The sequence below is a fragment of the Eulemur rufifrons genome, chromosome 2 (assembly GCF_041146395.1).
Source record: "Eulemur rufifrons isolate Redbay chromosome 2, OSU_ERuf_1, whole genome shotgun sequence".
Lineage (NCBI taxonomy): Eukaryota > Metazoa > Chordata > Mammalia > Primates > Lemuridae > Eulemur > Eulemur rufifrons.
The window spans coordinates 116,527,146-116,548,540 of record NC_090984.1 but is presented as its reverse complement, the minus strand read 5'-3'; the positions used below and the strand labels follow the sequence as shown (position 1 = coordinate 116,548,540).

At 55.2% G+C, this 21,395-nt stretch overlaps 1 protein-coding gene across 1 annotated transcript in view; it reads left to right on the top strand.

The window, feature by feature from the left end:
• Positions 1–19,907, top strand: part of PRIMA1 (proline rich membrane anchor 1) — a 56,291-nt gene extending 36,384 nt beyond the window's left edge. The window contains exons 4-5 of the mRNA XM_069465256.1: positions 5,338–5,467; positions 18,890–19,907. Coding sequence (XP_069321357.1) covers positions 5,338–5,467; positions 18,890–18,992 — 233 coding nt within the window. The 3' untranslated portion in view covers positions 18,993–19,907. The remainder of the gene's footprint in view (positions 1–5,337; positions 5,468–18,889) is intronic.
• The last annotated feature ends 1,488 nt before the right edge of the window (positions 19,908–21,395 follow it).

The following is a 21,395-nucleotide window of genomic DNA, read 5'->3' as shown; positions in this document are numbered from 1 at the left end:
GCCCTAGACAAGCCGGCTAGACTGAATTGTCAGCGGCTGGGACCCGCCTGATGGGCTGGGAGCTGGGTGGCTGAGGAAGCCGGAAGCAGAGAGAGGAGACAGTGGCGGCACCTCCTCACCTGACCTTAATTAAGGCCAATTAAGCTCTCAGCATGCGGCCCTGTCAGCTCTTGGGAACGGTCAGGAAACCACTCAGGCAGCTTGGGCGTGAGTCACCAAAACTTGGAAAATTAGGAGAGAGTCTGATGAGGCCCCCCAGGCCCAGAGGCCCATGGGATGCCCATGGTGTCACCAGCAGTGCCTGGCGCTCAGGCCGTGCTCCAGAAATGGGGAGCTGCGGGAGCGAATGGCCGGCCTCTTGAGGTGCCCATGCACAAGGTAACAGGCCAAGCCATGGATGAAGCCTCCGTGCCATGATGGAAAAGGGATTTCAAACAAAGAACATGGCTATCTCTGCCTGCCTCTATACCCACACTGCATTACCATTGAAACACACCTTGCAAAACTGGGAGTAGCCAACCTACTCACTGTCCCTTTGGTTCACTTGGGGCTGGCTCAGTTCCTGCCTGTCAATCAAACGTCTCCCCTGGGCTGCTTCTCTCCAACATCTGGCTCTGATGGGCCAGCTGTTCCCCTGTGAATTGAGTCAGCTATGAGTACTGTAGCCAGGCCCCTGGCTATGTGGCCTCAGTTTCCCCACTTTAAAGGGGGAATATATCAAGTTGACTGAGGAGCTATTAAAAAAATTAAGATAAAAGGGGAATATAATTAGGCTGTGCACCATCATGCCTACTAGTCCCATAAAGTCACTGCTGAGTAAGTGACGGTTGCTACTCCTGGTACCCACAGAATGCTGCCTCTGTTTTCTCATTTGATAGTCACAAAAACCCCATGAGGACTAGAGGGGAGGGATTTGTCACCAAGAGTGGCTGGAGGGCTTGCCTAACCCCACGTGGTTCTTCCGTGACGTTGGACCACGGAAGGGTCCACAGCCTGCTCCCCAACAGGACTCTCCTGGGTCTCTTTGGTCCCCTCAGCATCCTTGCATGCCCATTCAGGTGGGCGCATCCGAAGCTCGCCACCCTACATGCTTTTGCAGACACACCTCTGGGGGTATCGCGATCTCTTTCCATTTCCTTTCTTGCTCTTGCCACGATATGTAATTATACATTTGTTGCTGCATTTGTTGCTAGCGGCTTCCTCTGCTCTTCTCAAAGTTCCCCTGGGGAGAAACCTCATCTGCCTTTCACTCCCTGGACTCTCAGCTCCATCTCCCCAACTTGCAGGGCTGCCCGGCCCTGCCTGGCTTCCCCCTTCCTGCACCACTGTTTGGACACCCTCAGAGGGCAGTGAGCTGGCCCAGTGGTAAGACTCATCTGTTTCTTGTCTCTCTGGGGTCACTGTCTGTTGTGGCCTGGTATCTACTGCAAAACAAACAAACAAACAAAAAAACCTTTGTTTTGTATATTCGGTATGTTTTTGGATGTTTCAGGCAGGAGGGCAAATCTGGTCCCTATTACTCTGTCTTGGCTGGAAGCAGAAGTCCCAAAGGTTTTAACGATGGCATTTCTTAGCTGAAAAGAAAGCTGCCCCTCTGCTAAGGCAAAACTGGGTGGTTCTATTAAAGTTGCTCTCTCTGGTTGCCAGTCTCATCATCTTCACGGGTGTCAGGAGCGTTTAATGAATACAACAGACAAAGCCTCATTGAGTCCCGGGAGAGAGGGTGTTGTGACCCCCGAGATGCCAGGACAGCTCCTGCCTTTCTGTTGTGTTTGCCGAGAGCAAGAGGGCGTGACAGAGGAGGCAGAGCGCTCGGGCATCCTCATTCCTGGAACGTGGCACTCCCTGATTGTCTCAGCCTTCCCTGTCTGACACTTGTCTCTCACACGGCACTACCTTTACCCCTGAAATGACCTTCACCTTGCACATTAGCAGTTTGTGCGGGTCTCTTCTCTTGGAGACTGCCCACTCCTCCAGCATGATGATCAAGTCTTAGCTTTGTAACGATCCGTGGGGCGGCTGGCGGCAGACCTGGTCAGGGCACAGTGTACGTCTGAGTCATCTTGGCACTCCCAGCTCCCAGCACAGTGCCAGGCACCGAGCGTGCTCAGTACGTGTTTGGTGGATGGATGAATGAATGAGCACCTTCGTGATGCTGTCTCCTCAAATATGAACCATCAGTCTGTGCACATGAGATTCTGGAAGGAGGTCCTGGCCACACCCAGGAGGAGGCAAGTCCAAGCAGGGGCAGACCCAGCCTGCAGCCCAAAGACCGGGGTCCCAACGCTGGCCCCTGGGAAAGTTCCTTCTTGATCCTGAGCTTCAACAGGTATTCTCTTTTCTGAGACGACACCTCCTAGGCTTTCTCCAGCCCCAACATTCTCTAATTGACTCAAGCAAGTATAAATAAAGATGCATTCTTTGAACACAACAGCTGGTTTTCTGAGCAAAATCCAAGATTTATGCCTCGACAAGTTTCCACCAAACACCTCCCTCTTTTCATATGTTAGCAGTTTCGTGTCGGGTAGTTTCCTCATACGTGTGGGGTGATCGTGCACTGTGAGGGGGACCCTGTACAGAGGACAGTCAACCCCCGGCTCCCTGCTTTCAGTACCAATTATGTTTTGAAAAGTAATTGAAAAAAATTCGCATCTCATGAACAGAGAATATAAAGAAAAGAGGCGCTGTGAAATTAGTGCCAAGTTCCCAGGGAGGCTTGCAATCAATCAGGTTGATGGAATTCCTCAGCAGGGGCCCTGTTGGCATTTTTTGAGGGGTAATTCTACCTGGCGAGAATATCCAGTGCATTGCCATTAACGTCCATAGCTGCTGGGATCACTCACTGTGGCAACCACAGACAGCCCCCTCCCATTTTTCCAAGTGCTTGGAGGAGGAGGGTGGGTGCAGCAGCCCCTAGCCGAGACCACACACGGTAGATTTATCCCAGCCACAGGAGTGTTGGGTGACCTTCTGTGGGCCATTCATGGGCAAGCATGGCCCTGGGGATGTTACAGCCTGAGGCAGAGTCATAAAAACCAAAATTTCTTCCCTTTGCAATGAAAATAAGGAGGCAAACCTTTGGGGCTTGGGGGCCCAGTGTAGACAGAACAGCCTTGGATGATCTGGTTGCATTTCTGCCCCTCCAGCAGGGACTTCTGACTTCCTGGAGTGTAGGGAAGGTGGGGCGTCACCCCGGGAAAACTCAAGCAACTCAGGGACACACCAAAATGAGGAACTGAGGAGAAGGATTTTGTGTTTGATATTTCACCAAAAAAGCACTGAACAAGTTCATCATGGGATGGCCTCCTTTCCCTTGTTTTAGAGCGTATGCCCACTTAGAGTTCTATGTTCTGTATCTTTTCAGTTTTGAGGTTTCTAAAGGCCTGATGCCCTGACTGAGAGCAGTTCAGGGGCATCCTCAAATCAGCCAGTTTCTCAGGCAGCATTTCTGATTCTGCCTGGTCTCTGTGACAATCTCAGGCTCAGCCCTGGGGACCTTGCATTTGTTAATGGGGTTTTAGCAATGGCTTCCGGGGAAGCACCTAATGGCTGCCTGGGTCTCCTAATCCAGCTACCACAATGCGATCACAGTTTGATAACCACTCCCTTCTTTCCAGCTTCTCTCCTCTTTCCATCTTTCTCCTTCTGCACAGGAGTGTACAAAAGTACAAGCACTTGGGAAAAACAGCTTGGCAGATCCTTATGAACTTAATCTCATACACACACCATCCAACCCAGCAATCCCACCAGAGATATTTATCCAAGAGGAATATTAATAGGAAACATGTCTATACAAAGACTTGTGCACAAATATTTATAGCAGCTTTATTCACGATAGTGGAAACCTGGAAACAGCCTAGGTGCTCACCGTCAGGTGCGTGGCTACACAGAGTGTGGTATTCCTGCAGTGAAATCCGACCAGCAGTAAGAGGAGGGGACCACGGAAATATGCAACAACACGGATGAATCTCAAAAACACTTTGCTAAATAAAGGAAGCAAGAAAAGGGAACACACACTGCATGATTTCATTCATATGAATGCCAAGAACAAGCAAATTTCACCTGTGATTTTAGAAATCAGAAGCATGGCTGCCCCCAGGGTGGGATTGACTAGAGGGAGGCACAGAGAGACTTTCTGGGCTGCTGGAAATATTCTGTGTTTTACTGGAGGTGTGGCTGCCGCTGGTGGATGCGTGTGACACAGCTGATCAGACAGTACATTTGAGATGGGTGCATTTCCCTAGACGTAAATTACACCTTGATAAGAATCCTAATAATGAAGCCATCCCTGGTATCCTTTGGGAAGTTGTCCACTTGTTCCCCACGTGCTGTTGCACCCCTCAAGGTGCTTATCATGGGGTGGACACCGAGTCTGGGGCATAGTTCTGATTCTTTTGCAGGTATTCACATCTTAAAGACCTGCCCGAAGCTAATACTGTCTGCCCATACGTCCATCTCTCCCTCCCTCCCCATTCTCCTCTCCCTCCCCTTCTGTCCCGTCCTCTAATTCTTTTTACAATTCTGGGCATTTCTTTCCAGCCGTGTCTGAGTCTTCCCAGAACCCATGGGATGAGGCTGGGTGATGTCTTTGCTTTTGTGGGAGGAAAGTGAACCGGCCTTACCTGCACCCGTCCTTCAGGTCCACCCCAACACAGCGTGTGCCCAGGGAGGGAGGACAGGTCCACTCGTGGACTCCATGAATTGAATAGCGATGGCAGGGCCCTGGAGAACCCAGTGTCAGGTGCACTGTCCGTGACACTTTTCCAAATTGTGGCCACCCTCTTCCCAACTGAGATGGCCACAGGTATCCCACCACAGGGGCCGGATCCAAGAAGGAAGAGAGCCTGCCTCTTGCAGGAAATTAGCTTAAGAAATGAACGTGGCCAAGCCTCCCTTTCTCTCCTTCCTCCCCCAGTGTCCCCTGTGAGCCCCGCTCCCCACCCCCACCTGCAGAAGAACCAGATTTAATGCCTCAGCTGAGAGAATGAGATGTTCTGTTATTTTTCATGGGAAATTAGACCTGACCCTGCTGTCAGTTAGCTCATGCCGAGAGAGGATGGATGGCCTGGGGCGCCGTGCTTAGCCCCTGCTCTGAGCACACCAGGGCCGGGATGGAGGCGCTTGGGGCCCAGCCTGGCTGGGGGCCAGTTATGATGTCACCTGCTGCAGGGTGGGGGCAGGGACAGTAGGAAAGGTCAGAGAGCTCTTATCCCGGTGATGGATGGTGGTGACACCCTCCCCCTGCCTGTCGTTGGTGTCACCCACGACAGCCCCACCTCTGAGGCTGGACCCACCGGCTCATCCAGGGGAGACTCAGGCTGCTCCTGTCTCTTTCAGCTCCCAACTCTACCTCTTGCCCCGCTGAGGAAAGCTGGTGGTCGGGGCTGGTGATCATCATCGCCGTATGCTGTGCCTCCCTGGTGTTCCTGACTGTGCTCGTCATCATTTGCTACAAAGCCATAAAAAGGTACGTGCCTGCCCACTGCACCCAGCTCTGAGCCTCAGGGAGCTCCTGCACCCACCCTGTCTTTTTTTAAATTATAAAAATTGTTAAGTATAGAAGCAGCAGAAAGAACATACAGTGAACTCCCATCTACCCTTAATTCAACAGTTTTCAAAAGATTTTGCTATATTTGCTGTATCTATTTTCTTTTTTCTTTGATCTTTTTCATTGCTGCAATATTTTAAAGTGGATCAAACATAATGTCCCTGTTCGTTTTTAGGGAGCTCGATTCCATAAGCATTTGATTAGCACCAACTATATGTCAAGCCCAGTGCAGTACAAAAAATGCAAAAATGTTGCAAAATACCAAAGGGTAATAGGAGTTGTTAATAATATAATATTTCTAAGAAAGTTTTTTAAAAGTTTCATGAAGCCCAAAGTTAGAGGGCCCACATTAAGAACAATTATAATACCTGAAATATTTAATTTCCGTCTCTGAATCGGTTGTTTTTGTGTGATTTCACTTTAATAATTCAAGATCAGAAGAATAAAATATCAAATTAAAAGTCTTCATGAGCACATGGTCAGGCACGTAGGACAAAGGGCTGTGAAAAGCCAACAGCCCGGGAGCGTCCTGGCAACTGGGCAGAAGAGGCAGGACACCAGGGGGCAGGGGCAGGGCGTGACAGCTCCACACAGGACGGGCCGTGCCCTGGGCACCTGCCTCCCAGCCGAGAACCCAAGCCAGGAGCCCCTCTGCCCCAACACTCCTGCTGCAGGTGGTCTCCAAAACTGTGCCAAGTAACAATGGGATAACCACGGTCTGGCAATGCCTCCGCCGGGCACTGGGCTCGTCTCCTCACCCATGTTCTCTCAGTTCATCTCCACGGCATCTTTTCCCAATCGGCTCCATTTTGCAGACGAGGAAACTGAGGTCCTAAGGGGTTGGGGAGCTGTCCAGGATGGCACAACCAGTAAGCAGTGCAGGCAAATTTGAACCCAGAATTATGAGGCTCCAAAGCCAGCCCTGACCTCGGCGCCGTGGCTCAGTGTTGCAGACGAGTTCAGCACAGTGTTGGGCTAGTGACAGACCTTGATATCTCTGTCTGCCCTTCCTCAGGGGCGTGGAAGAGGGGGCGACTGGGGGTGTGGTGAGGCATATCTGTGTCTCTCTAAGGCCAAAAGGACAGATAGACGAAAGGCCCAAGGTCTGAGACCCTGTAACTCTGGGCAGGGGCCTGGCCTCGGAAACTAAGGTGGATGCCTTGGAGTCTCCCAGGGGACGTGGCTAGTCTAATTCTAGGTGTTCTGTGGGCACCTTCTGTGTGCCAGGCTCGGTGGGCATAGAAACTGGTAAGAGGCAGGCTGTGCCTGCAGGCTGCTCACCTAGCCTTGGGGATAGGGGCTGATCTGTGAGTCGAAGAGGCAGGTGGGGGTTTGCTGGCAGCCTGTTGTGGCTGGAGGAGTCCTAGTGAACCCTGACCCGGATGACAGCAGCGTTTGAGCCAGGAGCCTGCTGGAAGGAGAGGAGGATTTTAGGAAGCAGAGCAGAGGAGGCAGCACAGGCAGAGGCCCTGTGTGAGCAGAAGCACCAGGGCACCAGGAAGCCACCGCAACCCAGAGGATGGCGCTGCAGGGAGCTGCCAGCCTGACTGGGGAGGCCTTTGTCACCAGGCTAAATGTGACTTTGCCTGTGACTCCAGGCACCAGGAGCTACTGAAGGTTTGGGTAGGGCACAGGCTGGCAGTCACCTCAAGGACATCCCCCCTCCCCTCGGAGATGCTCAACATAAATAATCTTTTAAATAAATTCACGCTCTTATAAAAGACTCCCTGAGCCACTTCTGCCTCCCTCCCTGCCCCAAACCTCCCCTGAAGAAATGTGCTACCTGCTTCTGCTGGAGGCGGGAAAAAGGAACACATCAGGGGGACAAACTCACATTACTATCCTACCCTGGCAGTGTGGCCCGGCCGCAGCCGTGCTGGGCTTGCTTTCTGCTGGGCTGGGGCTCTCCCAGGAAGGAAGGGGATGGGGGGGTCCGTCTTGGCCTCCTCTCAGAGGCCTCTGTCCCCTTCCACTCTCTCTGAGCTCTTGGTTCTGGAGTCTATCAGCGTCCTGGGAAAAAAGATAATTCACCCAGATGGCTCAGTTGATCGAATTTTGATGGTGGGCTCCTTCTAGGGGTGTAGGCGGGGCCCTTCCCAGGGCCATGGGCAGGTGCAGGGAGCAAATAGGGCTGGTGAGGTGCTCAGGGACTAGCAGCAGTGGGAGCGGTTAGCACCCCTAAGACGACAGGCAAGGGAACTGGCACCGTGAGGACTAGTGAGAGACTCACACTCCGGAGCAGGGCTATGCAGCACGAGCTGTGATTGGAACTGCAAGAGATGCCGCCCCCAGAACAGGGAGGAAGGGGGAGCAGATGCTGCCAGCCTCTCTCCACACTCTCAGCTCTCCCATGGGTGCCTCCCATTAGCCAAACCCAAGAAGCAGGAGAACCGGGAGATGTATGCGGCGCGTCGTCCTCCTGGTGGAACAGGCAAATGGGGGTGTGCACGGAGGCTCTGCGGCACAGCCCCTTTCTGCCCGGCACCACGCCTGCGTCCATCTCTGGGCCAAGGCCTGGGGACGCAGGGAAAGAAGACCCAGCCCTCTGCCCTCAAGATCTTCATAACCCAGAGAGGGCATCCCTGGTGCAGCAGACAGACACCCAGGGACAGGAGAGGGCTGTGCTCACTGCGGGAGGAGGCAGAAATAGAGCCCAGCACTGCCAGAACCCACCTGGAAGGGGCCTGGGGAGGGAGACTTAACCCCCTGCAGCCCCACTTAGGAGAGCAAAGTGCCCCTCCCTGCCTCCTGGGCTGTAAGAGATCGCATCAGCGGGAAGCCGGCTAGATGCCTGGCTGCATCTCTCTCCAGAGTAAGTGGAGGATTTCTTGCTCCCTGCCCATTGTTTTGGGTCAATAATTCATCTACAACATGCCTTTTCTCTTAGGAAACAAAAGCATCCCATGTCACTGTGAAACCGTTAAAAGGAGAATTTAGTGATGAGCCCTCCCTTTTTTTTCTCTCACAGCCTCAAGTCCTAGGGGAAGATTTTCAAGAGATCTTTGTGAATGGCCCCAACGCAGCCTTTTGGAGCCAGATGGCTGGGAGGATTGTTCTAGAATCAGCTGGGGTAGAGAGGAGGTGACTTTGGAGATGCCGGCCTGGCATCTGGGGGTGTTGGCCGTGGGAGCACAGGCCTCGGCAGGGACAGGAGGAGACTGAGGACGAGTTGCAGATGGGGAAGGAGCACCCTGCCGTGCCCTCGCATCTGTGTCCAAGGCTGCCCCAGGGCCTGGCTGAAGGGGGGCTGGTCCTTGGCAGGAGCGGGGTTCCAATCAGCACTTCCTAGGTGCAGATTTGGTGAATCAGCACTTCATCCTATGACTCAGCAAACGTACCCCAAGTCCCACCTCTGTGCTGGGCATTATGCTATGGTGCTCCAAGGCTGGCGGAGCCCAGAGAAGCGGCATCTTGCCCAGACCTGGTGTCTGGGAAGATTTCACAGAAGAGGCTCATTGGCCAGGCCAAGGGGCTGAGGAGGGACGTTACTTGAATTGGGATGAGCATGTGCAGTGGCCCCTGAGTCCCCTGTCAACAACCCCAAACCCCAGAGGGGCTTTCCCAGCCCTGGGGAGTCCATGCAGTGTGCATTTTGGTGGCTTCGTTGCCCCGAGCTTGTTGTGAACGAGCCTCTGTATCCCAGAGCCCATGAGCGTTCCGTACCCTGGCGCCTGACAACCAGGCGTCTTCCCACCCCTAGGCCGGACATGCGTGTATTTCCAACAGGACCTCTTGGGCTTGTATAAGAGCCAGACTGAGCGTCAAGCCCCCGGGTCTGTTCCCAGGCCCAGCCCGGCTCAGTGGGTATCACTTTTCTCTGTGTGCCTCAGTCTTCCCTCCCTGTGAACTGGCGGTCCCCCGAGTATCCTTCCACCTCCCTGAGCCTTTGTTTCCCTGCCCCAGGATCGCAGGAGGACCACTGACACCCAGTCATTTTGTTGCTCAGATGTGTAAATGCTGACCACGATGCTCCCAGGGCTGGGCCAGGCGCCAGGCACATGCTTGGCGCTGGGGCTACAGTGGTGGGTGCCACGGGCGCAGTCCCTGCCACTCTGCGCACACCATTCGGCAGGAGAAGAGGTTAATCAGACCACACCAGTCCCAAAGAACCGTGGATTACAGTCAGAGAGGAGAGGCTAAAGGGAAGCCCAAAGCTCTGTGAGTGGAGACAAGGAGACAACAAGAGTCTCAGCCCATGGCAGGAGATGAACCTTAAACATGCCAAGATCACCAGGAGTCACTGAGATAAAGCTCCAAGGCATGAGGCACCCACTGCCTGGGGAGGAGGCCCAGATCGCAGACCCTGGTTGGGGGGAGCCCCACAGGCCTTGGACTCCCAGGATGAGGCTGCTCTCCCAGCGTGGCATTGGCAGCTTCTCCGATGGCCACCCCCTTCACTCAGAGAAGAGCCCCTGTGTGAGGGGAGATGACCCCCACCCCCTCCACGTCTCTTCCGTGGAGACACCCACACACTCCAGGCAGGGGAGGGGTGCCTGCCTCCGATGGCCATCCGCGTCATGGGTGCTGTACTTCCGCTCTCCATCTGCCATTAAGTCATTTGACAGCCATTTCCTTCGCATTTACAGGGCGTTATTGGCTCAAAGACCAATAAAAGACCGTAGGACAGTTTGGCCGATCCTGCAGATCGTTAATTGCAGACAGTAAGCCAGGGTGCTGCTTCCTGGGTGTGGCTTGAGTGTGCGTGCCTGGGTAACCCCGCGTGTGCGGAGTGTCACATCCCTGCTGGGCTCTGGCGCTTATCAGCCGTTTGTGGTTCAGCCACTTCCAGCAGGACGAGCACTTCCGAATGCTCAAGTCTCTTTGATGGTGCCTTAGAAAACCCATTGACCGGCCCAGGGCTGCTCAGTAAGTCATTGTTGGGCCACAAGTATTTATTAAGCACCTACTGTGTGCAAGGGACTAGGCTAGGCAGAAGGGATGGAGAGATAAACAAGACTGAGCCCGGCCTTCCTCCTGCTCGTGGAGGAAGCAGATCGAGCCCGTGCACGAGCAAATGGGTAAACTGAGGCCAACGGAGGAGCGAGAGGAGGGGAGGGGTGAGGAGACAGGCTGCGTCCCTCCCACAGAGCCAGGCATGATGTGCATGTCTTTTGAGAGAGCGTAATGATCAGAGGGTATTGTTAGGGCTCGGCACACTCATTGCCTACTTTTAATTTAATTTTTATTTTTATCAAAGTAATACGTACACATACTTGTAGTTTAAAATGTCAAATGTGCTCTGAGCTCCTCTGTGGGAACTTGCTACCCTCAGTCCTCTCTCTCCCTCCCCCACATCACTCCTTCATCTCTAGCTTGATTCCTTCATGGATTTTTTTCCAAGATCTGTCCCAAATCATAGACTTAATAGAAAGTCAGTGAAATTGTTTCCTTTTTAGAATTTACTCTCTTTGGAGCTTTGGGGTAGCCCAGAGAAAGTCAGTTTTTACTGAATGTGCAGCTCGCGAAGAAGACCCGGTTACCCCGGGCAGCAGGAGTGCCAGGGAGGGGTGGAAATCAGTGTCCGATGGACTCTGAGCCAGAAGAAGCCTCCGTGGTCATGGGTCAACCCCTTGCTTTACAGATGAGGAAACTGAGGCATGGATGGGGAAGAGGAATGGCTCGGGTCTCAGAAGTTTCCAGCCCGTCTCTTGGGTCATTGAGCACTCAGGGAGCTCTCTGTGGTCAGTGCCCCGGCCCCCCCTTCTTCCAGCTGAGTCCTTGCTGCTTCTCCCTGAGACCTGACTCAAATGTCACTCACTTCCTCTGAGATGTCATCCCGGACCAGCGTAGAGCTCTCTCTTCCCTGCCCAACTGCTAGAGTTGCAGCTCTGCCTGGATTTACGATTCTGCTTTCTGCCGTGGGTAGGTGTAATGTTGGTGCTCCCGTGCCCACGTGCCCACGCACGTGTGTATGCGTGACTGTGTGGCACGCACGGTAGATGGGGAGCGGTCACCTCATCCTACTCATGTCTCCCTGACGGTACCCGGCGTGGTGCAGGCACGTGGTAACTATTCAGTGGCTGTTTCAGTGGCGTGAATGGGGCTTGTTTCCAGTGACTTGCCAGATTCCACCTCTTAAATTGACAAACTATTTAGAATTTCAGAAAATTCATGTTTTTCTCTGTCTGAGTAAGTGAAGTAGAATCTGCTTTTGCAGTAAATAGTGTGCACCCCATTTTAAATGCCTGGCCCCGCCCCTTCGCCAGCTCCTGTCTCCCAGCCCCCATGCCGTGTCTGCCCCGTCCCCGTCCCCATCTCCAGCCTTCCCCACACACTAGCTCGAGTGCACCTGCAGTGACTCAGCAGCCCCCTCTCCAAGCTTCGGAGCGGCACAGCCTCCCCCCACCTGTGCATGACACACTCCCAGGCTGCGAATGCCATGGAGGAGCCCCTGCCATCTGCCACCTCCTTGTCCTCCCCATAGGACACACCTACTGTGTCAGGGGCCAGCCCCGCCCTCTCTCTATCCACCCCCTGCTCTGGCCTCTAGCTGAACCACAGAGCCAGGGCCAGAGGAAGGGCAGGGGAAGTAAAGGTGGGCCAGGCCCAGAGGGCAGCAGTGAGGACCAGGAATTCAGGACAGGAGCGGAACCTCTTCATCCATCCTTAGCTCACCACAAACTTTCAGGAGCAAGAAATCCATATTGAATGCAACTTGGATCTTTGGGGTCTTGAGACAGCTTAGAGACTTTGGCCAGGTTGGGGATCAATGCAGTGACTGGGTGCCTGAGACCCCGCCGTTCCCACCTGTCACATCTCCCTGCTGTTCATGAATGTCCCTGTAGTAGCACTGGCTACCCCTCCAGGCCTCCAAACCAGTCTCTCTGGCTGGGAATCCAGGCTGCCGCGCCTGGATGTGCTGTGAGTCAGGTCAGAGTTAGCATGCTCGGAGGAAGGGTCTCCTTTGGTCAAGGGCTGAGCACTGATGCATGGCCTGGGCTGCCCAGAGCCCATCCTACATCCTTCGGCACCTTGGCTGTACTCCAGGAGCTGAGTCTTCTGCTTTGTAGCGGAATCAGGCTGGATCCTGTAAGACCTGGGCCAGCACACTTTCTGCTGGGCTTCACTGCCACCTTCTAGGCTGTCTGGGGTTCGGCTGTTTCCCCAGTCAGAGCCGCAGATGCCAGTGTCTCCCACCATCCTCACCACAGTCCTCCCTACAAGAAGAGACTGGGCCAACAGGGGCTGGGGCCTGGGTTGTCCCAAACTGCCTTGGGCTGAGATGCCTATCTGGACTCATTTATCCCCGGCCAGAGACTCACCCTGCGCAATAGGTAATGAAGTCCCATCCTGGCCGTGTGAGGCAGGCAGCAGGGAGGAGCCTGCTTTATCTGCCCACCGTCCTGGGTGCAGGGGGCATGGAGCCCAGGCCACGTGGCACTGTGGACAGCCACTGACAGAAAGCTAAGCAGTATGCTCAGGGCCGGCCCATGGGAAACCCAAACGGGTCCCTGATTCCTGGGGCCTTTTTCATCCGTCACCAAGAAATGCATGCCTCTCTGAACCCATCTGTCCAAACACACGGAGTCAAGGTCATGGGGCAGGGTGAGGGGTGGGCAGGAATCCTGATTTAAGGAGGCCTCAGATGACTCCCCGCCTTGCTCAGGATAAAGCCCAGAGGCCTTGCCCTGGCAGCTGGGCCCTGCAGGGCGTGGCTCCAGCCCACTCACCCCTGGTCTTGTTCCTCCTCCTCTTCGCCCCTTGCTCATGGCTCTCCGGCCCCACGTGTCTCCATCCTGGCTTCTGTCCTGCTCACTGCAGGGCCAGGTGCTTCGTGCCACTCGGGCTCAGCTTGGCCTAGAGCAGGACTCCTGTCACTCTCCCCCTGGACACCCGGTTCTCTGCCACCTTAGTTCTTCCCATAACTTGCTGCAATCTACTCACTTGTGCACTGTCAGTCACTTTACTGCCAACCTGGTGCCAAGCTGATGCCAATGTCCTCGGGCCATATAAGTCCATTCTGTGAAAACCTAGAGGACTCTGGAAGTGGGACCACCTGTGGGGAGATCCTCTCCATGAAGTGAGTGCCCTGAGCCTGAGGCTGGGAGCACTGGTGGACAGGCCACTCCTGGGATGCTGCCCCATCTGCAGGCTCCTTGTTTGCTGCAGGAGCCTGTGTGTGAACCAGGCAGTGCCGGGTGGCCCTGGCGGGGCCCATGAGAACCAGGCTGGCTGGCTCAGGACAACTGGAGCCTCTTCCCTCCGTGACCTCACCAGCCTCTGGGCACAGGGGAACACTGACGGGGCATGATCGCCCCAGGGTTCAGCACAAACCTCCTGGACAGTCCCAGGCCTCTCCTGGAAACTGGCCTCTAAAAAGAACAGATGGCTCTGGGTATTCCCACGGCCAGTGAAAGCCTTTTGTGACAGTAAAACCAGGTGGAGGGAGGTTTTGAGACCTGGTTCTGGGATCCAAGCACATGCCCACATTTTGTGGCTGCCTGTCCCCACCTGTTCTGCTGCATGGTACCCCCACCAGACTTCAACTTAAAGTCACCTCCACTCCGAGGTGTTCCCTGACGCCCCACCCCCTGGTCTAGAGGAGGGTGGTGGGGAGGCGTAGCTCCTGGAGCCTCAGGGAGGCAGGCGCCCTCTGGGCTTCCTCTGCCCGCACCACCTCCAGCAGGGATCGCCACCCCCAGCGCCATTCTGGCATCTCAGGGCCTTGAAGGACAGTCACTGAGGCCTGAGCTAGCTTGGAAGTCCCCTGTCCAAGGCTCTTGTGTGACCCCGCAGTCCTTTCTTCAATATCCAGGCTAGGAAGCGCTTTGCCCTAGAACAAACTCCCAGCTGCAGAGCAGTGCTCTAGGGCAGGGGAGAGTCGCGGGTCTGTGAGAGGCAGCCCTGGCTGGCCCACGGGACTCACAGGTGCCCCGAGACTGCTCAGCAGAGGTGGCTACACGAGCCCAGGGAGACAGTCAAAACGGTTGGCTCCTCTGACACGCGAGGGTGATCACCAGCCACACGCCTGTCTCCCATCGCCTGGGCAATGGGGGCTGGAAGTGGGGCTGCCGCTTCTCACAGTGGCAGCCTTGGGGGCTCAGAGAGGCTTCTGGCTTCTTGACCCAGGTTTGGGGAGGTGTGCAGTCCATAGTCTCATTGTGGAGCTCTGCGTGTGTGCACACACGTGTGTATGGCGGGTTTGAATGTGTGTGTATGGATGTGCATATATGTATATGCATGCATTATGTACATGCATGTGTGTATATGGGTGTGTATGGATGGGTGTGTGTATACATGTATATGTGCATACATGTATGTGATGTGTGTGTGTGTGTGTGTGTGTGAGAGAGGCGTAGGCGGTGGGGAGGGTGAATGCCTTCAGAAGAGGTGAGTCTGGGACCTTCAACCTTCCCTTCATGGAAAACAAACCACGGGGGTGGCGGAGGGGGGCGTGCACGCGACAAGAAGAGAGCTGGCGGCCCTCCCTTCCCAGGCTCCTCAGAGCTGTTCTTAGCCTCTGGCTTCCCCAGCAGAGCGGCAGGCGGAGGGTGGAAGCTGTCACATCCCTGTCAGCAAGGCCCACGAGGGGTGCCTGTGTCCTGGCCCTCCTGCCCAGGCAGAGGTGCTGGGGGAGGCACGGTTTCTGGAGCGGCCCGTCATGACTGCTGGCGTGTGTGGCCGGAGCTGTCATCACAGCACTCTGAGCAGAGAACGTGGGGTGCCTGCTGCCTGCAGACCCAGGTCGGGGAGAAGACGGCTCAAGGTGGGAGAGCCCGCCGTCCTGCAGGCAGCAGCCTGGGCACAGCCGAGGAGAAGCTCACTTACCTTTCTCTTGGCTTCTAGGAACCATGCCATGTAGGGAGCCCTCTGTGGCCATCTCTGCCTGGACCTGGGTGGAAATGCCTCTCCTTGGTTCACTGGGACCAGCCCTGGGTGGCTCACGGAGCCACAGAGCCAGGCTGGTCCTAGCAACTCCAGCATTTCCGGAGCCTCACCGGGCATGGTTAGGTAGGAAATCTGTGCACACTGGAGAACCTTGGCTGCTGCCAGCCATGGGAGCAGCTCCATGCCAACACCCTTCCACCAGCAGTACTGAGCTCTAACAAACACTTATGGAGCACTTACTGTATGCCGGATGCTTGTCTAAGTGCTTGACATGCATTAACATATTTAATCCTTCCAACAAGCCTATGAAATGGACACCATTACTGTGCTCATTTTATAGACGAGGAAACTGAGGCATAGAGAGGTTATGTAGCTTGCCTGAGGTGACACGGCCAGAAATGGCAGAGCAGGGGTTTAGTAAGCCATGATAATCTGCCTCTTAGCACTTGCGCAATGTCACCCTGCAGTGCCGTGCCACCTTCCGCTCTGGGTGAAATCCAGCTTCCGCTGGGCTCCAGGGGATCTCGGGAGTGGATTCAGCAGCAGGCACAGACCAAGTCCACTTCTCAGGAGAGCCCTCAGGTGCCACCCTGTCCCCTCGCCGTGTGCAGGCTGCGGAATGTTCCCATCAGAGGCAGTGCAGACCAAAGCTGCCTTCTCCGCCAGGAGGAGCCCCTGCCCGCCCCGGCCTCTCTTCCTGTCTAGGAGCCGCTGAGCAGCTGAGCAGGCACTGCCCGCCCCGCCCTGGCCCCAGGTGCCTGCCAGCAGGGCTTGCTTCCTGCCCAGCACTCCTTGGCCACCTCTTCCCCCAGGGACCTCCCCCCCGACCCCCAGGTAAAAAGGGGTCTCACAGCCAGCAGCCTGGCTTCAGAAATCTCTCCTTTTCTCCTGCTGGAAGATTCCTGCCGATTCCTACCTCACTCTAAGAAGGGTGGAAGCCGCGGCCTCCAGGCTCTGCCCGTGTCCAGGGAGCTCCACGCCCCCTCCCTCACTCATTTCGGCATTATCCACCCTGGAGTCCCTTAAGCCGGATCTCCTGCGACCTGGACCTGTTGCAGTCGATTTTTCAGCCCTAAGCCTGAGATTTAATGTTTATTCAGGAAAAATGCAGCGTGGCCTTGGGCCCAGAGTTTTTTGCCTGTTAATATTTTCTGGAATCCTGATGCTGATGTCCATCGTCCCCCCGCCCTCGTATATTGATGCTAAATTTATCCCTCTGAAGTCTTCAGGGGCCTTGTGGGGCAGCACTGTGGACCTCACTGTGAGAAAATGCCACCCCCAGACTGCCTAGGCCACGCAAATTCAGAGTGGGACAACAAGCCCACCCTAGCCCACCCAGCAGCGTCAGAGCTGCTCAAGCCTCCCTGGAAGCGGGTGAGCAGGACAGAAAGGGGGAAGAAGGGGACAGAGGGAGGAAGAGACCCAGGGCCAGAGCTTAGCTGCAGAGCCCATCATTTGCCACGGAGACTGTCACAAACTAGGTTCCAGAAAGCATCTCTGAGCACCTACCTAAGTGGGCTTGTTGGGTGCATAACGTGGGGCGTGCTGAGTTAAAGCAAAGCCAGACAGGCTTCCTGGAGGACCCTGAAGAATCTCTGGGAATCTTGCGGGGGAGGCTGGAGGAAGGCTTGCCCCAGCCGACCGGCTCCCACAGCCCGTGATGATTTCATGGGAAGACGTCTGGCCAGGACATGGCAGCAATGGGTGGTGGTCCCGGCCCCACCACAAACCATCGGGGGGTCCTTGCACAAGTCAGAGCCCTCGCTAAGCCTCAGTTTCCCCATGAAATGAATCTCCTAATCCAGGCCTAGCTCTTCAGGGGACCACTGTGTGAAGAGACAAGGAAATAGGTGCGACCGAGAGCACTTTGCACAAAGCACGACACACCGTGGGAGGAAGTGTGGGTTTGCATCTTGCATTTCTAGAAGAAGCCACAGTGGCTGGGCTTGACCCCCAGAGTGAGTGCCTTGGGTTCCTTCCTGTGTTTTTTGAGCTACTTCCGCTGCAGGAGCAAAGGGAACAGTTGGTCAACAGGCTTGAGCTCAGTGTGTGGTCTCTGAGTAGGCCTGGCAACCCCATCGTGAAAGTACTGCTAACCCCTCACAGCCCTCCTTCCCCTGAGCTAACTCAGTCAGAGCTGTATCCCGTAGCCGTCAAACTAGTCACCAAGTACCAGCCCTTCTCACCTTGGCTTTGGGAAGGCTCTGGGGACACTTGAGAAGGCAGAAGCAATTAATGCCTGGGCTCTTGACAATGGCATAAATGTTCAACTTTGCACTCAGCTCAGCCCTGGCACCCCTGGGGACATGGGAGGTCCTTGAGCTACAGCCCATGGGGATCAGATCCACCCAAGAGCCTGCAGTGTTGTTGCCTGGGATTGGGCTACACAGTGTATAGCCCAGACCAGGAGGATGTAGACACTCAGGTTGGGGGCTTGAGCCCTCCTGCCTGACTTGAGGGAGGAAGTGGGATTTGAGCCAGGCCAAAAAGTAGCACTGTGATTCTAGGACCTCAGCAAGTAAGCAAGAGCCTTCTCAAAGCCACCCTCCCAACCCTCCTGATCCCCTGTATGAATAGGAGGAGTGGTTCTTGGGGTTAAGTGGCCTCTGGAATGAGTTTCAAATGGCTTAATGTGAAGTGTTCAAGAACCACTGATGTGTACTAACTAATTTAGTTTGGACATTCACCACCATCACCATCATCATCATCACCACTCCACCACCACCACCGGTCACTGTCACCACCACTGTGATTACCACCATCGCCAGCTCCACCACCATCAACACCTCCACCACCATCAACCATTACCATTGCTATCACCATCACCACTACCATCACCACCACCTCCACCACCATCATCACCATCACCATCATCACCACCACCATCACCGCCACCTCCACCACCATTATCACCATCACCATCATCACCACCACCATCACCGCCACCTCCACCACCATCATCACCATCACCATCATCACCACCACCATCACCGCCACCTCCACCACCATCACCATCACCACTACATCACCATCATCACCATCACCACTACTATCACCATTATCATCATCCCCTTCATCAGTTTCCATTTGCCTTTGACCACACAGAGGCAAGATTGCAAAATCCAACTGTCTGCACCCCCAAATTTTTATATCTCTCTGCTCATAATCATAAAGCTCAATCAGAGGCTGACCATACATCCCATTTGTTCAGTACAGTCCTAATTCATGCCTGTTGTCCCTGCCTTGTTATTACAAGATCTCTTTCACTCTCAACTATGCCCTGGTTTTCATGACAAATTAAATGAGCATCCTGGTTAAGGCCACATTCAGCTTCTGACTGACCCCACAGGGACTAGCAGCCCAAGGATGCTAACGCAGAACAGAGCCTGGTGGCTTCCTGGGACTCATGGAGCACAGATGCTAGCTGAGAGGGCACAGCCACGACAGTCACTGTTAACTAACCATGCCCCTGCCTCTCCCTCCTCTCCCTCCCTGCCTCCTCCCACCTTCCAGGAAACCACTGAGAAAGGACGAAAATGGCACCAGTGTTGCTGAGTATCCCATGAGCTCTTCACAGAGCAGCAAAGGGGTGGATGTGAACAACGCGGTGGTGTGAGTCTGCAAGCCTTGGACCTGCTGGCCAGAGGGACACCTTGGTGGCATAGCGGACATGGGAAAGCAGATGGACACGAGCTGACAGTGGGCTTGTCCAGGACTTCATTGCCTTGCAGGCCTTGAGCCTCCCAAAGGAGAAACAATCCTCTTCCCAGGCTCGCCTCTGGTCGTCCCGGGCAGGGGTAGCTCGGACACCAGGATGAGCCTGGCTGACCCTGCATGCGGCACCAGGGCAGCGTCACCACCTGAGACCCTCCACACCCTCCTCCTTGTCTGGTGTTTGATCTGCCACCTGCCCCCAGCTGCTGTCTGAAGCCTGCGCACTGATGAAGGCCGGGATGGGGGGTTTGTTTGTCTGCTGGGGTGGGGAGGCCTCCCCCTTTACCAAAAAGAGAGGTGATCCAGGGCCCACTCCCCTTCCTGAAACCCTCTCCTCCTCCCAGGAGGCCCACCTGCTTCTCTGTTCACGTTCCCAACAGAAGCCATTGGCACAGCCAGGAGACAGACGTCCCCTTTCAAAGGTGCTTCCCATCCATCTGTCTGTCACCCCATCCGTGATTGTCTTCAGTCTTCAGGGCCTGCCTTCTCCCTTCTGTCCCCACTGATGCAGGGGGCCCTCGGCTCCTGACTGCTTGCCATGGAGGCTGTGAGCCCAGCTGGCAAAATCCCCTCCCGAGCAGACAAAGAGGCTCATTTACACTCGGAGGTAGTATCTGGCCTTCCATGGGCAAAATGACTCACTGAAGCCTAAGCCAGGAACCTCCAGGCAAGGGCAACGGCCACTGCACCTGTTCTCAGACTCATTCTATACCTGACCCCATAGGAACTGATGCATCCGTGTGAGCCAGGCCTTGCCTTAGTTGGGCAGAGGCTACCACCTGTGCCAAACCCACTGCGGGCACTCTGTACTAGGCTGGCACTGAGTCTGCCTGACCCCATGGTACTCAGACCCAATCCCCGCCTCACCTAGAAGGAGGTGATCTAAATGTCTCTTCCCGTGGTCGTATGCTGTAAAAGTGCTGAGCCCTCCAGAGTGGTTGGAGGATGAGAGAATGAATGGGATGGGAGGAGAGGAACCCTCCAGGCTTGGTGAACCCAACCGCTCCATCCCCGCCCACCTGGCCTGTCTCCCAGGTGGCCGCCTGCCCCATGGGACACATCAGGGGGTCCATGGAGACAGCAGCCTTGTGATTTTGCATGCCCTGGCAGATTAGGAGGACACTCCTGACCCTGTGGCTCCCCCCACCACCCCACACGCTTGCTCAAAAGGAACCGGCACACTAAATGGTTCCACCCTCAAGCCACGTAGGGATTTAGCTGGGTGGATCTGGTTTGCCTCCTCGGCCATCACTGTCCTTCTCTGGCAGGGGTTTGGGCTACAGGTAAGGCTTTCAAACCCAGGGAAGACTGACAGACGTGAAAACCAGTCCCCATTTGGGCAGAACATTTAAATACCCTAGTACCCACGAAGCTGTCTGGGTGTCATTGTCCTGCCCCCAGGTCAGAGGGTGCAGGCTGCGGATAGGCCTGGGGCACACCCTCCCACAAAGGGTTTTTTTTCTTTTCTCTTTGCCTTCTGTTTGAGGACTCCTTAGAGGTCTGGAGTTGGATCTGGCTTTCCCAGTGCACCTTGGCATTGGCACAGCGCTGCCGATGGCTTTCTTCATTGCCACCCCTGCCCCCAGCCAGTGAGCACTTTACAGAGCTCTTGGGATGTAGAGCCAGGTGACAAACAAGCCAGAGGATGTGGGTCAGCGGCAGCGCAGGGGTGGGAAACCCAGCAGCCCCTCCCACTGGAGGCCTGGATTTTGCAATTAGCCTAATCCTAATCTGCAACCTCCTGGTGCCTGCAGAACCCCCTGCCTGCGCCCTAAGCAGACACCTGGGCAGGACCCCGGCCCTGAACACACACCGCTGTGGGCTTCACCAGTGAGAAAATGCCTGTGCCTTGGCTGGTTGGAAGCTCAGGAGTGATCAGAGGGCAACTTCAGCCAGAGGGGAGACTTCTGGCTAAGGGACCGTGGAATGCCAGCAGCTTTGCACTCACCCACCGGGTCCCACCCACCCGACCTTGGCTTAAATTGAAGAGGCTCTGATTTTGCAATTAGCCTAACCCTCAGCCCCAGGTGAGGCTCCCTGGCAAGGAACCACAGCTGAGCCATCATCATGCTTTGGGGCCCGTGCCCCTTCCCTGAGCCACTGACACACCCGGGCTCCAGTTTGTCCATAAATTTCCCCTCAGTTGGGTTTGTAAAACCTCTTCTCACCTAGTGGGTGAAAACCGGTTTTTAAGAAGGATTCACTGAGGACCAACCCCCCCCCACCCCCACCCCCCGCTCCCAGACCCAGACCCAGACCCAGATACTCGGAAGATGCATCTCGTGGCGCAGCAAGAGTCCCACCC